Source organism: Corvus brachyrhynchos, unplaced genomic scaffold (genome assembly GCF_000691975.1).
Source record: "Corvus brachyrhynchos isolate BGI_N302 unplaced genomic scaffold, ASM69197v1 scaffold61, whole genome shotgun sequence".
In the NCBI taxonomy this organism is placed as follows: domain Eukaryota; kingdom Metazoa; phylum Chordata; class Aves; order Passeriformes; family Corvidae; genus Corvus; species Corvus brachyrhynchos.
Window position 1 is genome coordinate 4,809,385 of NW_008236478.1, and position 18,952 is coordinate 4,828,336.

General features: G+C 35.9%; 1 protein-coding gene across 2 annotated transcripts in view; it reads right to left on the minus strand.

Moving 5' to 3' along the window:
- PLCE1 (phospholipase C epsilon 1) overlaps window positions 1-18,952 on the minus strand; it is a 149,861-nt gene that overhangs the window by 105,236 nt on the left and 25,673 nt on the right. For both annotated transcript variants that reach the window (XM_017726044.1, XM_008643911.2), the window contains exon 2: window positions 10,436-12,033. In XM_017726044.1, coding sequence (XP_017581533.1) covers window positions 10,436-11,623 — 1,188 coding nt within the window. In that variant the 5' untranslated portion in view covers window positions 11,624-12,033. The remainder of the gene's footprint in view (window positions 1-10,435; window positions 12,034-18,952) is intronic.

Genomic DNA, 18,952 nt, shown 5'->3' on the forward strand with positions numbered 1-18,952 from the left:
GGGAATAGTAAGCATGTTGGCTGTAAATTCAAGAATGGCACTAGGAGACGAGATAAGACAGCTACTTGATCGGCTTGAAGTACAAACAGCAAAGCTAGTTAGGAGGAGTTAGAAATAACTAGAATTTTCAAGGGAGAGAGGAAAATGTTTCCCCCTTCCCATCACTGAATTTAATGAGAATTCCCATGGAGACTTCCAAGATCAGGAAACCTCGAAAGAGAGCAGATCTTGGAGTCATCCACCAAAAGGAACTTGGGGAGGAGGAGCCTGGAAAAGCTCTAAAGCAACGAAGAGAGTGCAAGATGCAGGGGTGAATCTTTCTCAAATGGCAATAGCTGGTCGATATCCTGAGGTAAATGCTATTAAGGCTGGCATGTGTAGAAGACTGCAGAGCCCTTAAAATGGCATGGGATAAGGCCTATAAATGGGTAAATATAAAAAATAGTTCAGGCACCCTGTCCAGGGGAGCAAATGCATACTCTGAGGTTCTGGAGCTGGGACTTTCACTACAGACCCAGCTCTTCCTCTGCTACTCACTGATAAGAAACCCAGTGACCTAACAGGTAAGGAATTATTTAAAGCTCACAATCCAGGGGATTGGCCATGGGAGTAGAAATGCAACCAACGGTCTCTGTGTGCTTTTCTATCATGCCAGAGGGGTGCAGATTAAATAAAATCTGACCACTCAGGTCCCAGAGAGGACTAAAACAGCACAAGGGACAGGTGTGGCTGGATGCCACAGAACAGCCTGGTACACTAAAACAAAAAGAAGAGCCAATGGGTGATCCTTCCACAATCCTACACAGTAATGACCTCAAATCTGAATATAGGGGACAATATTTTCTTTGCTATCTATATAAACACCTCTTTGGTTTAGTAACTAAATCATTTAAAGGTCCTGAAGAAAGATGTCTGAAGCAAGGACAAAACACAGCTGCTGTCTATGTGGATATGGAGTAAGTTCACCATGAACAAAACAGAAACAAAGTGTACTGCACGAGCCAGTCCTAATAGACGGTAATACCAGCTATTCCCTGTCTTCCCCGATACACCTGCCCTGCTTTATTCTGAAAATACACATATACAAACTCAGTTCTAAAATTCCAAAGCAATTTGTATGATTACAAAAATGAACGTATCATCTATCCAAAGCAGTCCAAAACCTGGGGGGTGGCAGAACAGGACAAATATGATGTAATGGTCAGGTAATTATGTTGATCATTTATCAGATAAATCAGAATATTCTCATGCAAACATAAAAACTTGGAACTGCTTGAAAAATTCCAACACACACCCCCAAATTCCCCACACACAGCTTCATCCTGGTGTTTCCGATGCTGGATTACTTCTTCTATATGAAGTGAGTTCCTGGTGTGGCAAAAGCTCTGTAGTATATGAAACATCTACGTACAGCAAACAATACTTCATCTTTCAAATTTCAGCATAACTTCATACTTGTAATGGTGTCCAACATATTTGTTTTACTTTTCCATCATTTTATAAGGGTAATTTAATTCTGAAACGAACCATTGATGCATTTATCTCCTCAGCAGCTGAACCACTGGCAGGAAAAACAGGAAACAGCTGGTCAAAACTAAAGTGTGATGAGAAATTCATTCAAAACTAAAAAAAATATGACTCAAAAGTGATCATCATTTACAAAGGCTGGATTTGCAGTTTTTACAAACCAATGGCAAAGAAACACGGTGCAAGCTAAATTACATATGCAGTGATTCACAAATGCCTGCTAAAGATAAAAGAACTTTGTTGCTCAAAAGCAGTCAAATTACAATAAATGTCCATCCACAATCAGTTGGTTAAGGAAAACTGTAATGAAAAAGAAACAAAATCCCTCTATTTCTGGACTAACAGAAAATAAGAAAATTAATACACTGCTGTTAAATATGGTTCATGTTATACTTCGTGCTTATAGATAACCTCTATCTTTCCTACACCCCCAGCCCTGCTGAGTGACTTGGTGTGAATAGACCAAAGCCTCCTTTATGCTGATGGCAAATCACTACATCTCAATGAAATGTTCACACGGGAAAAGTTTTGCACTCTTGTAGTTCTCCCTGACTGTATTTTAAGTAAGGTAAGTTTAAAAAGGACACATAGGTAAGCCAGAATACGAGCTAATTTCCTAAAAGGGAAATATTCTAAATGCTCATGAAATAACACTTTTTTCCCTTGAAAATATATACATTGACATACGCAAGCCACCAGTGCAATCCCAAGATTGCAAACAACAGACAGGAAGTCCAATGTTACAGCTCCCATGACAACAATAATGTGCTTATATAAAGTAAAAAATCTCACATATGCACAGGGTCAGAACTAGAATGGCCTCAAGCATGCTGCAGGATGCTCTAAGTCTGCAAAGTTACTCAAGATAAATTCCTAATTTAAAACAGAAGATTGAGGACAGTTTGCTCTCGGGAGTCTTTTTCTTGATCCAACACAAAATCCCATTTAGAACAATTCTCCAGGCCTCGGATACATTCTTATGTTCTTGCTGAAAGACGAACCATTCAGAATTATCATTCAGACCTTTATTCCGCCTAACCATTGGGGATGGGTTATATACATTTTTATTAAAGACTTGGTTTTTACTTTGCTCTTATGCTCATAACTCTAAAATTCCCTAATATTAATATTTGGAACTGGTGGGTACATTTTGGTTCCCTCCCCCTCCCCCCACTGGAAACTTACAGGATATGTCTCTTCTGCAGACTACAGTGCAGCACACAGCTACTGAGCTTGCTGAGATAAAAGGAAATCTAGCCACAGCATATGGAGAGTGTTTGGGAGAAGTTTATCTTCTCCAAACTCTGAGTGAGCTCACTAACAACTAACTGCCTCTAAGTCTAGAGAACAGATGAGATCATTACTTGTTTGTAAAACAGCTAGGACACAGATTCAAGTTCAGAAGCACAGCTTCCAAGCAGTGTGATAACATGAACAGTAAAAACCAGCATAAGCAACTGAGGGAAGTTTTATTTATTAAGTTAATGATCCCACCTGAGTTATATTACAATGCATTACACATATTTATATAGAGAATATTTTTAGTTTAAAACTGTGGTTTTAAAATTGCTTAATCCAAGTTTGGCACATGTCTGTCTCTTAAAACATTTGACATAAAACTACGGTTCCCATGAAGCCAACAGCTCCATTCTGCACATCTTTTTTTTTCTCCCTCCAAGTAACATTATCCCAATAGGAGATTTTAAACAGATTACGGTATGACCAGGATTTCACCCATTCTCTAATATTTGAAGGGAATTCCTAAACATTCTAAGAACTAAGACTGCTGTAACATGAAACTAGTGCAGCTAATAATACATCTTTTGTTTTGCCCACAATTTACTAATGAAGGTTGGTATCTGTTGTGATTGCCTGAAAACAATTTTTACAGTGTCAGGAGACTAGCATGAAAATAACCAGTACATAACAATCACTTTTAATCACCTTAAAAGAAGCTCACATTATTTTACTGTGGATTCAAAGTCCAAATTGTAGCAACACTCAGTTGCATTACAGTTACTATAAAAGCTAAGAGGAAAAAGAAAAGCCCCCACTTTTATGAGAGTTCATTAGAGTATTCAGACTCCTGAAACAAGTGCAGATGCTGATTTCAAGACAAAAATAAACTTTTTCATTACTGTTGCATGCTTCCGTGCTATCACAGCAACCTTCTCTGTAGGTCTCCATCTTTGAGTATTTTCTATAATAAAAGCAGGTCTTCAATCTCTCAGTTCAAAAATTAATGTATCTGGTTACAGTTGAAAATATTAAACAAATTGTTACTTTCACACAATTGGCAGGGCAATAGAAGCACTGTCAGATACATGTGTTTTGCAGGTAAATAATAGTGTCTAACTATGTAATTGTCTAGTGAAATTATTAGGAGAACAAAAATTTTAAAAAGAAAAAAAGAAAAATAAAAAAGTGGCTACAAATACCAGGTCCTAATGTTTGTTTCCAGCACTGCCCCACTTCTGACATTCCTGATGAAGGCTGTGTGCTGTCACACTGCCCTGAGTCATTAGTTTAGACTGGTGTGGGAGCACTCTTGGAGCCCCCCGTCACTTGATAGTCCAGCTCATAAATACTTGGACAGTACTTAATGGCTGTATTACATTCAATTGTTATTCTGATTTTTAGGCTGTCACCAATTCATATTTTCAAGAAAATTTCATGACCAGAGGGCTCATAACTGTACATTATCCAATCACTTTTGACACACAGAGGAACCAAATAGCCTCATATCTCATGGAGGACGCCTTAAGATATTGTGGCAAGTAAAATTTTCCAGTAGAGATTTTTCCTCTAAACTGTGTTTTAAATTTCACACTGGTAAGGTATATGCCTACCAATTACTGTCAACCCAACCCAATTTTAGAAAAATTTCTTTTTAAAAGATTCTGAAAGATTGTAGAAAAGCAAGATAAATTCAAATGTATATGAAATCTCACAAATTCAGATTTTAGTTATTCACTCACCAACAGAGTGATCTTTATATGGCACAGATTTATTAACTTACACCAGAGTAAACAACCCAACTTTTCAACAGTTCATACAGGTAATGGAGATAACTTAGTTTCAACTGAGAAAGAATTTAGAAAAGTGTCCAACTCTAACACTCTAAAATGAACCCTTTAATGTGCTGCAGGGAGATTTTCTAAACCAGACCTTCATGCTTCTTTACAGTTAATGAACAGTCACTAGAAGGAAAGTCAGAAAATGTGGAAAAACTGAAGGCATAATATAATACTCTTGCCAAGACTCCCACACTATTGGCTCTAAATACCTAAGTGTGCTCACAGCTAAAACTTATTGTTCATAATTTGGCCCAATGTTGTTAAAGGTATAAGGCAACTAAAAAATAATACAAAGTATTAAGCAATTTAGCTCAAACTCTGTGGCACATTATGGTAGTAAAATGACTTCTTCTACAGACAGAGGGTAAATTTTCTATTTTTAAAGCTAGCCTTTAAAACTGGAGTAACTCAACCCAAAGCAAATATAAGTATAGAGCCTCATTTTAAAAAGTTCAATTTATTTTTACAGCACTTACTGAAGGGAAAACATAATTTCATGCCTGTTTGGCTTCTCTCCTGCTTCCCTGATTTTTTTCCAAATAGTCAATTCTGCTCATTAACTTTTTTCTTCAAACAAAGAGACAACAAACACAAGGTCCAGGTAGAATAAATACCAGCTTGTCCTTACCTAGCAACTACTTTAACATAAGTAAATAAACCTTTATGTCTAAAAGCACAATGGCATTTTAACAGGCAAAATACTCATGCACAGTCAGATAAAAAAATTACTGTTAGAGTGGAGGAACACTCCAACCACTTGCAGATTATTTGCTTTATGTCATTATTTCCTGTAAATTCCTTTCAGCATGCTGGACTAGAAATTTTATTTCAAAATGGAAAGCTGAAAAATCTCAAATCTGCCTGTAGTCCACACCACAGAATCACAAAGTAGCCTTTTTTCTGTTAAATAGAAGTACAAGTAAAGCATTAAGTTTAGCATAAAGAGCAGTGCTACATTTTAGGTATGCAGGCAAAACTGTGAGGGGAGAGAATAAAAATCCATTTAAAGAATTCCATCTTTTAAAATAAGTAGCAAGAAGTAACAAACAGTGGGAAAAGCACATAATTCTAACAGAAAGATGGTATGACAGCAAACCCAGACCTGAAATTCCTACAGAAACAATTAAAAACAACCCAGAAGTGAAAGCCAGCAATAATTTAATTTTTTTAGGCTGCTTTGTGGGTTGTGAATCTCTGAGTTTGGCAGAATAACTTTACTAACAAGACTCTTATGCCCAGGTTTCATGTGGACACTCCATAAGCTTTGTGTCTACTAAATCAGACCAGTCATCTGAATGAAACAGCACATAAACAGAGACTCTTATGCTGCTTATCCCTTTTAGTACAGAGGGTAAATCAGATGCTTCCAAGCTTTTGTTTCACTTCTTAAGAATCAACATGGGCCTCTTCATGATATAAATTATGTTTTGAATGCACTGGAAAAGTGTATCTTCCAAGATACTACTAGATATAAAAGACTCTAGATATAAAACACTCTTCTTTCTGACAAAATATTGACAATTAAAGGTTACAATTAACTCAACACCTGAGAAAAATGACCAACAAAATGTTCTCCAAACACACTGCATTACTAACTCTTCCTTTGTTCATAGTCATGTGTTAGCATTTGCAGTAACGAGCTCCTGCATTCGGTTAGTGCAATTGTTGTTGAAATAACCTAAGCAGACATTATTTCCATGACTGATAGTGAAATATTCAAGCTATCTATATTTTTAGGAATGCCAGAAAAGCATGCAGACTAGAATTGCTGATACAGCTCTGGAAGGGAGGAGGGCAGCAGAGGGAGGAAACTGAGCTCTCTATAGGTTCAAAATTAAAAACAGTATTTATATTAATTACAAAGTATTTATTTTAGTAAAGAATATAGTCAGAATTAATAATCAATTATAAACAACAAAAAAAATCAAATACTATCTATTAAACAGAAAAAAAATTGTGCCTAGCTCTATTTTTTAAAAAATATTATCCAAGATGACTATTTTAGATTCAACATTAATAAAACATGATATAAAAATGTTTTACCTCCAAATCTTTTTTCTCTCCTTAACTTTTTATTAACAGATACCACCAACTGACTACAGCTCAACTTTATGGAAATAAAGAAATCTTAACAAAGGGCTCCTTACATTAGCCATGCGTATCACAAATCCTTGCATTACATTCATTTTACACAGGAGTCATAAAAACACTATGGATACTACAAGGAAAAAAAAAAAAAAAACCTGATGCTAACAGATGCTGAACTACTATACCAAATCATTACATTAACTATGAAACACTCCCACAAGATAAATCTATAATAGAATCACCATTCTACCTGGAAACAGAGTGGGGCAGTTAATGTTTTCTTTAATTGTTGCCTAATTAGTATTTGGCATTTCAGTAGTGCCTTAGCAACTATGATGAATATCAGGTATATTAGAGTGCCAACTTCTATCTGAGCAGAGTTCAGCAAGCCAGCAGAGTTCTTGCTTCTTAAAGCTCAAACTACTGGCACCAGGAATGTAATGACACAGCAAAGATAGTACTGACGCCTAGAAAATAAGCTTAACTAAAGAATTCAGCTATGTTGTTGCAGCTGCCATCTGCAGATCTTGAGGTCACTTGAGAGAATCAGTGAAAGTCTAGCGAGCTGCCCAGATTTAATATCTTAGTCGATGGCCGACATGGTTACTTTTGTCACACTACCTTACCACCACAGCCAAACCACCACCATATCAGGAAAAAACAAAGTGTATTTCAGCCCTATGAACCTAACATCTCACAGATCTCAGAAACTCTGACTTTGGGAATTAGTCAGGTTGCTAACATGGTGCAGCTGAGCTGAACCCAAGCAGTGGATACTGCCCAAGCAAAGCCAACACCAGCGCCTGCACTCTCAAGATCTGTTTCCATGGCAAATGCTTTGCACTTGTGACTTCTTTAATATGTACTGATGTGTGGGGCTTGCACTGTTCCAACATGGACAAGCAAATGTCTCCTGAACTGATACAACACCCATCTGACAAGGGTAAATGCTGCACTGTATTTAGCTACAAAAACTAAGAGCAAAACTAGAAAAAATATTCAACATAAAGATCTTCTCCCCTCATACAACACACACATTCAATCCAGAGGGGTCTAAATCTGTATACAAAATACCTATAGACAGTAATAATATGCTACATGAAGCAAAATATAACTTCATGTATTTTCTATATAGTGCAAATCCTTAGTCCCACCTCCCTATGTAGAGGAAGAAAAAAGAAAAAATCATTCAATAAGACGACAGTTCAGTGCCTTTCCTATATTAGTGCTAGAATTTTTATGTAAGGGATATGCACAAATGAGACCCACATTTTCCTACTTAGAACATAAAGGTCTCTATTGTTCCATGTTACACCAGTACTGCTATGAAAACTTAATTTCTTCAACTTTTTTTCCTCTTGAAGAACAGAACTACTGTTCCCTTAGCTGTTCCAAACAGAATGCATGCTCAAAGGGTGAGATAAGGGGAAAGGAAGAACAAATTACCACATTCATTTACTACTTTTTCCTTCTTCCTTTGATTATTAGCATGAAAGATTCCTACAAATGCCCATAATTCATTAAATTATTTTAACCCAGTGCCTATGTTCAACAGGTCCATATATTTGTCACATCCATTAAGTTAATTTCTGTTTGTGTAAATCTATCTATAGTGCTAATAATATAAGCCATAAACACATAGAAATATTACTGCAGAAATAATATTTGACACTAAAATAACAGGAAAACAATGCTAAGAGAACTTGATGCACGTTATACATAAAGAGATTATATACAGAGGTTGATAAGAAGAAAAACAGTTTTGGTGTCCATTTGGATCAAGAAAGACTTAGAAACATGTGGTTTTAAGCTTTTTCTGACCATGAGGAAAACATTTTGTGCCTTGTAGTTCCGCAAAGTGCTTTACAGTGCCTGTTTATCTTCTGCTCACTTGTAGACAGAACTTTTTCTATTTAAAATTATTCAGTGAGTACTTACTACTTTTTTTTCTGCGTTCATATAAATAAACTACAAAAAAATCTTCAAACGCTGTATGTTCAGTAACATACAGCAGTGGTAGAAAGTGGTGAAACAGGCACGCATGATAAAAGCTAAGGAACTCATGTCAAATTGGAAATGTCCAGTGAAGAAACATGAACACATCCTTCAGCTACCGCAGCTACAAAACATTCTCCCATCTCTCCTCCAAAAAAGTTATAATGATACTGAAATGTACTGAGCATACACCACGTTAAATAAATCCACAGAATTATATTCACTCCTTCATGGGAGCATGACCATTCACCCTGCAGTGCATCTGCTGTCCCAGCAAGTTTGAACTTCCACTGACCAGTGTAGTGAATTTCACAATAATGAACAGTACCGCAAAGCTCTGCAACCTGGTAAAAAACCTGACATACACGTTTATAGAACTCTCCAATCAACTATTTAAATGGAAAAATACTAATTTCTAGAAGGACATGAGGATATTACAGGAGGGCACAATTATAATGAAGTCACAGAGTCCTCTCTTCCCTTATAACTGACAAAATTTTGAATTTGTTTGATCAATTTTACCATAGGACTCTGTGATCTTAAACGAACGTAAATGATAAGATGATTCTGTGATTCCATTTCATGAAGTTTTCCTCCATTTCAGTCCTACTGAAAGTTGTTGAAGACTCTGAGCACTAAGTGCGAGAAATTTCTTCGAGCAGAAGAGATTCCCATTTATTCAGGACCAATTTATAAGCATAGCTTATATGACAACACTCTCCTTTACCTTGATTATTTTCCCCTCCCTAGAGCTTATTCATACATTTTAACAAAAAAACCCCACAGCTCCTTTTTTTGCTAAGCTCAGTAATCAGTGGTCAAAATCTTTTATAGATTATATTGACAACTATGTAATTTTTACCAGCACAGAAAATCTTTTACTACTTAAAATAATAAATTAAGAATGTGCTATGTAATTTCTATAATAATAATTTATGCATTCATGATTTCATTCTAAACTTAGAATGCCTTGCATTATGTAACTTAAGAGAACACAAATCAGGGCAATATCAGCACACTACTGTATATTATTCAAATATTACTCGTTTTCTTATTTGCAAGTGTAAAAGAAATAGAAATACCTGTAACTTGGGGAAATACTATGCTTTCTTTTCTTGAGTGACAAATTTTTCACTGTAATCTAATACTCTCACATATAATGTTATTACTGTATTTATGGAACAATTATATCATTAATATATCCATCAAATGTTTATACGCACATATATGCTATATATATTCAAATGCGTAGAGCTATAATATATATTTATACACCTATCATATATATGGAAAAATATAAATGTATATAATATACCTTTTCTATTTAAAATACAAATATCTATAAAATGCAAATATATTTTTAATCTGTATATAGGTGCGTTATATTCTTATATGTAAAGAATCTTTGTCAATAAATAAATTTATACATAAATCTAGGTATAAATATTTACCTACACACATTTTATACAGATACATATGTATATACATATATATGTATAGCTTTTATACACATATAGGCATATCTACTACATGTATTTTAAACCAAAAGAATTTTAAAGGATGACAATAAATTTTTCTAAAAAGCAGTGTTCAGCATAAGGTTGTTCAATGTGGTAAGTGAAATATCCCATTCATTGTTACTAAGTGTTTACTAGTTGAAGGCACTTTTTTAATGGAAAGGACATCAGGTTATCAAAACAAACAAGGAAACAAAAAAAAAAACCCCAAAACCACTATGAAAAACGTACCTCACACCATAAAGACTTCTCAAGACAGGAATTAAATTTCCATTTTATTAGGGACTGAATCATGGTTAGCTGTTCTGTTGTAATCCTAGAAAGCTTCACACCACTGTTGTTCCTCCTTTGCTCAATATAATTCCAAGCAACGGTTCCTATGTGCCCTGAAGGTAAAGTCCTAAAAATTGCTCTCGTTCCAGTATAAACTGATTTTTTAACCTCTCTATCATTTTTACAGAAACGTCTTATTAATAGTGTAGAACGTTCCTTTTTGCTTCTAAAAAAATCCTCTTCCAACTCTTCTTCACAGTTATCATTACAGTCCTCAAAATGGCTCAGAAAGGGCTTTGAGGGCATTCTTCCAGTAAAGTTATTTCCACAGAAGTTGTGACCTGAGCATGCCACTTTAACCTTTCGTGGTGCTCTTTCCAGACATAAATACCTATCCCTTAGAGCATCTTCATACAACTGCTGCCCATTTTCATTCTCACAATTATTTGTCAACTCCATTATGCTGCAGGTGCAGGCTGGGGAACCAGTGCTGTTACCATCACCATCACTCATGGGTTGCAAGCAGTCATCCAGAATGAAGCTGTTGTGTAAACTGCACAAAGCCTTTGATATATTCCTTTCACTAGCACAATGTAAGTGAAAAAAGGCCACTTTATCGGGATCACTGTTGTCATTCTTATTTACTGCTGTCTGGCTTCTTAATGAAGGTCCATTCATTTTCAACTGAATTTCAGCAAGCATGGCTCTTTCCAGCGAAACAGGAATTCCAGTTTCCAGGCATGCCTCTTCCCCTGCTAAAGGATCACAAGATTGATACAACTGACTGCACGGGATATTGCTCTTGTAGTTTTTCTGCACAATGTTACAGTTAATGTTAAGAAATTCCACTGAATCAGAGATGGAGCTGTTCCTCTCCCAGAAGTTTTCATTACTCTTGTCATTAGTCAGTTGTTCTTTGGCCAGAGGGAATATTTTGGGCACTGAGCCCTGAAGACTTTCTTCTTCAAGTCTGTGTAAGTAAGACAGAGTGTGTGTGGTTTGCCTTCCTGAACTGGCAGTATGTCTTTTTATAGCACTGGTGTCCAAAGCATTTTCAGTATTTTCATCTCCAGCTGACTGGGCAGGTATCACTTTACCCTGTACCACAGAGAGAAGAACAGATGCTGTCATCTCCTCAGAGGTCATCTTGACACAGTCTTTAGTTGCTGGATGTGTGCTGGGGATGGGGGGAGGACCTTCTCCACCAATCCTCACACCATGATTTCAGTGTAATAAAAGATTCAGTGCTAAAGAATCAGGGTACACATGGTAAAATGTATATTGACTGCTTGTTCTTTTTGAAGTGGCTTTTACAAAAAAATGTATTTTTTTACTGTTGGGCTGCTAGGCTTTCCCAACCTTGGATTACTGGCATGAAACACTAACATTTTAAAACCAGTTTCTTATTGTGATGTAGCCATTCAGCTGGACTCTCTCCACAATTAATTCTTCTGTCATATATAGCACACCCACTGTTGTCTCAAATTGTGGATGACTAAACACGTACTCCATGTCACAGATGCATCTCCCCACTGGGCATCCAAAAAGTTGGTTTTCTGTAAAGAAAAGACATATATAGATATATTGAACAACATCCATGGCACAAAATCCACCATCACAACTACAAACACAACAATGTGAGTTAATTGTACTGAGATCTAGAGAATTCCAAAATACACATTTAAATTTGTCTTAAAATTTCACAGAAGAATTTTGGAACATCACAGTCATATTTTACATATTTAAATAGCTTTCTTCACTTCACTATGGAAAGCCACATGACTGCAGAAAACTAATTATACTGAAGCTGTAACAATTAAATCAAACACATAAATAAAAAAGGGAAAAAAGAAAATGTATTTTACATATTTTTTCTGACTCATAGCCAGGATAAATTAAAACATTTTCAAGAACACAGTAAATTTTAAACCCACACTGTGATTTTAAATAATTCTTTTCTTGTTCAGAAATACAATTGTTTTGGTGTTACATGGTTTCTGCTTTCATTAAACTGTATGCTGTTATCATGAAATCATGAAGAAAACAGTATTTTTGCCACAAGTTTACAACTGAAAAAGCACAAAGACAGATTAGAGCAAGACTGAAATACAAATAATCTTTTGACTCCTTTACTTGTATGCCTTAAGCTAAAAAGTTAACCTGCATTTCAACATTGTCATTAATTCTCAGCTTCTTTCCTGCAAGCAGCATGGTAGAAGTAAATCTTGGAATCAGAAAATATGACAGCTCAACAAAGGAAACAGAAGACTAAAAGAGACACACCTAGATAATTCATGAGATAAATCACGGTGAATTAAACAAGCGTGCACTTACACTTCAATTTATCATACTTAGCACTGAAAAACATAAACTGTATTATTAAAAATGTAGAAAATGTAGAGCTGTACTAAGGCCTACATTTACTAGAACAGTCTAAATTCAATAGAAACAAGCAAAAAAAAACCTTTAGAGCTTCAACAGCAAAAAGTAGCAGAAAACTGAGGCAAATTATGAAATCACTGGTTCAGCTACACATAATAGTTAAATCATCTGTAGTGGATAGAATTAGGAATGACGGTAGGGATAAAAAGCAGAAGAGCTCAATAATTAATTTGAGGTGTAAAATCTATTTTGATACTCTTCTCAAGTAACTATGATTAACAATTTTATTTTAATGCACTTTAGAGTGTCAGCTTTCATTTTTATTGATTACTAACCATCATCCAAAAGCAGTCTAGCACAAATCAAAAGGTAAATACACTCATTACTTCACAGGACATTTGACATGCTATTTTCTCACATAATTAAATTTGTAACTAAATGTATCATTTTGCCAGGGTGGATGGAGGATCACAAAAAAAGGAAATACAAATTAAGAGAAGTTACATTTTGCTACAAAACAGTGGCTTAAAAGTTTGCTAGGCCACCAACAGCATTGTTTCTTCATGCAGTACAGCTACCACAAGTGCGTGGAAAAAAAAATACAATTTAATACTTCAGTCAAGATTTCAATTTTATTGGTTTAATGACAGGGAGGGTTGTAAAGGAAAGTGACAGAACAAAGAGCCACAAGTTTTACATTCTCCACCCAATACAAAATGCATGTGCATGCCAGATCAGCCGGAGCAGAGTCCAGGTGGTAAACTCAGATCCTGTACTAGACAGATTTAGCACCAGAAAGGAAAATAACAGCTCCAGTTCATAGAAAAGTTTTGTAGAAGGAGACAGCAGTAGTTCAATGGGCGGGCAAGCTTGGGTCTTTAAAAGAATCATTCATGTTACCAACACAGCTCACAGAGCAGCCTAGGTAATACTGCAACAGCACAACTGTAGAGCACATGCAATGAAAAGGCAACACTCAAGCAATTTTTAAAGTCTACATTCCCTGGTTACATTGTACCCTGAAATGCATTCCACTTTCTTCAACTTCACCTATTTCACTTTAAAAAGAACAAAAAAAAACCCCACACCACCACCAACCCAACACATCCACAAAAAAAAAGGAAAGCACTTCATCAATTTTCTTATTCTACCATTTCCTATCCCTCTTCCCTGTCCTTCCTTTTCAAATCCACAGGTGACAGCTTACATAACTTTTTGCCACTGCACACTTGATGGATCCCATCTTATTTTTTTCTGGCAACCACTGGCCTTTCAGTTCACATCTACATATGATGATGCTGATCAAAGGAGAAAGATTTAGGAAGGAGAAGCAGCTGATTTTTTTCTTCATCTCTTTAGTTTCTTTCTTGCTATATCAAGTAACAATAATTCTTTGTAAAAGGTATAAAACATGTATATGTAGTAGTAGTTGTCTTCAGCATTGATTTTTCAAGGAATTCTGTGATCTATCAAAATGTCTTAATCTACTGATTTATCTTTCCTCTTTGGACCAGAACACAAATTTCCACACAACTGAAAGAAAATACAAGCCACCGATATATTCATAACTGTACTCTCTGTATTTAATAAAAATTAATGAATTGGATTGTCACTGCAAATATTATACCTCTTATTACATCTGTTGCAAAATGAAACTCTTACAAAATATCACTCTATTATGCAAAAAGACAATATTATGCAACTTTAACATCCCACAGTGATTTTAGGATAATGAAATTGACCATGTTCGTTAACTTACATTGGGTTTTTATGAAGAAACTTTAAAAAATAAATATAATCACATAACTGATTTGCTTCTCTAAGCAGGTTTTGCTAAAACCAGAAGTCCATTTATATCCCAGACTATCCACAAAGCTCATTCAGAGACTAGGACTGGTCTTTCAGTCCTCCTTCCTCCTACATAATTTTCCTATCTTTCTCTTACACCTAAGTGTTTCCACACATCCTCCCCAAACAGCTTCTCTCAGACCTTTTTCTTTTCTCTAGAAATTATCTCAAATCTCCCCCAACACTTGTTCTGCTGGTCACCTCTCCCCTCAGCTGCTGAGGCCACACACCTGCCCATTTCTCTCTACCAATATCATTCTTCTCTATCTGTGCCTGTTTGAAATCCAATTCAAGAATAATGTCTGCATAAGAAGCTCCCACTGCATGTCCAGCTGTTCCCATCCTCTTGTGACCACTGCAATGTGACTGCAATGCAAATGTGATCCATCTCAAGAATCTTTTACTCAAGTTACTTCACAGCTAAAACACTTTCCCAATCTAGTTCATAGTATGGCTGTACTAATGCGCCACAACAGCACAAGGGAGAAAATGAGCAGCACAGGCAAGGGAAGAAAATGCTTCCTAATGTGGTTTACACATTTCTGCAATTTGAAAACATAATTTGTTGTTTCAGCTACGTCAATCTAGCAGGTAGCTGCCACCAAAACTGGTAGACCTACCCCTCCCCTCACTCTTCTCTTTTTGTCCCCATTCCCACCATCTCACTCCTCTGGAGATCATGAGTCCACAGAGTTAAACTGATTCACCTGGCTGATAAGTCACAAAACTATTCTTTTCATCCAAACAAACTGACTCACATTGCAGTCACATGATCACTATATTCCATGAAAATAAAATATTAGGAATGCCTGGTAGAAGCTTCTCAGTAGAAGCTTCAGTTTAGACCATGTTTGCTAGGATGTCTAAATGCACCCTGAAATTTCTCTTAGTCTGGTATGTTTAGTGCATGAGTATGCAAAACCTCATGAGACAGCAAGTAAAAACCATGATGGTAGAGCCTCTGATCTACGGACAACTGCAAAAATATCTGAAGCTGTGGCTCTGCTGAACAGATGACATGGGTTTCATGTGTCCTAAGTTATACTCTTCTCAGTGTCTGCTTTCCACAGCGATCAAAAGATTTCAGTTCAGTGTGCCCAGAAAATTCCTGAAACTGATGGAATTCATTACACATGCTGTGAAGTGCGTTAACACGGTGTTATAAATGCTATCAACTGTAAAACTCACAAGCTCAACCAATAAAACTGTATTTTGTATCGTACTGTAGATTTGCAGAATTATCACTCTCTGTAGCTTCCTTTACTTGCCTGTCTGCATATGGGTGGCCAAAGCCTAGATCTTCATATAAAATCCTCATACAAACATATACATGCACTTGCATATAAAAATGCTGAAATTATTCAAAAGAATATTCTTCCTGTTGTACATCCACACTGATTTAGACTTACAGTTAAATCTGAACATAAAAGCACATGAAGTCAACAGCAAAGCCTGCACTGTATTCAATACATGCTGGCATTTTCTAAAGCCGCTAGATTAGCTGATTAAATCCATTAATAACTACACTGGTTCATTTTACAAGGCTGAAGTTATGTCAGAAATGTAATGTGCTCCTTCTATCAGTAAAGGAAAGTAAAAATATAAGAAACTAGATCCAGCATTAGTGAATCATTGTGGATGCAGAGGTCAGCCAACAAAGACAAATGAGTAATTAAAATAAACAACAGCACATGCATTCACAGAATGTATTAAGTCTGAAAACATGTGACACAAAAGTAATTTGTCTACAATTTGTCTGCTTTTTTTTCATTTACACTGACTGCATACACTTTAGGACTCCAAGTACGAGCTTGTTCTAATTAGTATTAATAACAATCTATAACAACATTCAAAGATTTCTTATTCCCCAGATATCAGGAATTGAAGTCTACAACAGTCTAGGTAAAACATCGAATATAATCAAAGACTACAAAACTGTATTAATTTACTATCAGTTTAACCTATAACTCATTACTCAAGGTAATTTACTTCTGAAGTCAGCAAGAATTCTGCTTCAGCAAAAACAAAACACAGTATGTTGAACTTAAGAGTATTATTTAGTCTTAGGAAAGGCATATGAAGGACCAGAACCATCACATGATGTGGTAAGTTAGAAAGCCTTTCAGTTCTAGGCTGTCAAAGGAAAAGATGATCATGTAAATATTGGGAACAAGCGGCAACTGCATGAGGGGCAAGTAAAGGATGGGTATCAAGGTGAAGATGGGGATTGTTTAGAGAAGTTGCATGCTGTCAATGATGCCAAGTGCAATTCTGTATGTACAATGCTGTGGGAGCCGGACACGAAACTCAGTGACTCCCTGGTAGGGCCAGGATTATGAGTGCAGAGAATAAGGCAGACCGACAAACAGATACAGGACATTACTAAACACATACTGTGGTTTCCATGGGCTAACTGCTATTGGACTGGGACAGACGGTAATTCAAAACAGCTGAAGGGCAAATGCAAGCAACCTGACAATCCTCCCCTCTACCCTGGCCACACTCAGACATTTATAACTATTTCTTCAACTTTCATCCTACATGCTATGTATACAAGGTAACTATCCTAAGCAAAGGACATTTCAGCACACAAATCCCCTCCCAACAACCAAATAATTTTTTTAATATTTCAAATTCTTAAGTATTTACATATTATCTAAGGCATAAGCAATCAGTTAGTGAGAGATTCTTGGGAAACAGCAAACTACAGAAATAATTTGGCATGGTAAGTGGATACAAAACAATTGATCATCTTCGCCACATCACCTCAACAACATGCTTGACAACTACAACCCCAGTTCAAGCTCTTAAGGAGAAAACTAATTCATTAGGAAAATTGTTTGTATATTAGAACTATCATTTTACAATTAAAAAAGAATAATGAGCTTTATTTTTTAGTAGATAAGCTATAGTTTGTTCCAGAGCAATTCCATGAACAGAATAAGAAACCACATTTATTAAGTCCTCTTTAATTTATGCTGTATTATGCACACTATTAGTTTTTCATTACAGTGTTTTATGTCAGAAACAAGCAGGAGATACTAGAACAAGAACAGGGCACCAATATGTCATCACCACTTTCTAAACCTCACTTCTCCCTAGGGAACCACGGGCAAACAGTAAGGAGGAAATAGCTAGACTCTTAAGAATCACTTGTGATGTGCACAAATCCTATTTGAACAGTTGGAAACAAGTTATAACAACATTTGATTTGGCATAGAGCATCATGCAAAACCTCAGATTTACCACCAGCATCTGTGTTTCAACAACAAAAAAATCTCAAAGAACTACAGTATTTATATATCCTGTCAAGTTAGAGCCTTTTTTCTAATTTCTAGAATACTTATCTAAACATGATTGTGTATTAGATGTCTCAAACTATGCAAATGTCTGCCAGATGGTGAACCCTCTCAATTGCCTCATCATTCATCACTGCATCAGGGAGAATGTGAAGCTTCTGCCAGATACCAGCTCCACTCATTATTTCTTTACAGAAATTCCTGTTCTGCACAAGTTGATGCACTGAGAGAAGCCAAAACTGCATTTATGTTATTTTCAGGACCAGTTCTGTATTTCTTTCTAGATGATCTGCAGTAAGCTGTTTAAATAAACTTTCTATTTAGCGGTTACTTGAATTTCATGCTAAGTGACCTTATCTGAAAGCTGTAATTCCATCATCGACACTTGGATGAACAAGTCCTTCTACCTGAGATGCACAACAACTCTAGCTGTTAAAGGCAGTATAATTCCTCTCCATCTTTGAACAAGTACTTCTGGAATAACTTTTAATTTTTTGAGGAACGTGAAAACAGTCTTAAATGCATAAAAAGTATTTTCAAGCACTGAGTCACACTAACAGGAAAACGAAGTGCAGCACAATTCAAAATAAAAATCTTCAAGGTACAGAATTCAACAGACTTGTCACTGGTAAGTAGATCTCTTAGAAAGATTAGACAAACTATAAAGAAAATGACTGACAATAAAATGTATGTATAAAAGACAAGGATAAATAATGCTTATACAGAAGAAAACCAGGAAATACAGTGAGAAATAATTTTTTTAAAAAAAGCATGTAAAAGATGAATGAACTAGTGCATCAGGATTTATTTTAAGATCTTAAAATTTAAAAAGTAATCATACAAAACCATGCAAAAAAATAAACACAATTAAAAATGAGGTTTGAGATTTAAGCCAAGCTACTGGCAGGCTCTAGCCAAACTAGCTGATCCCTCGTTCCCTGTCACT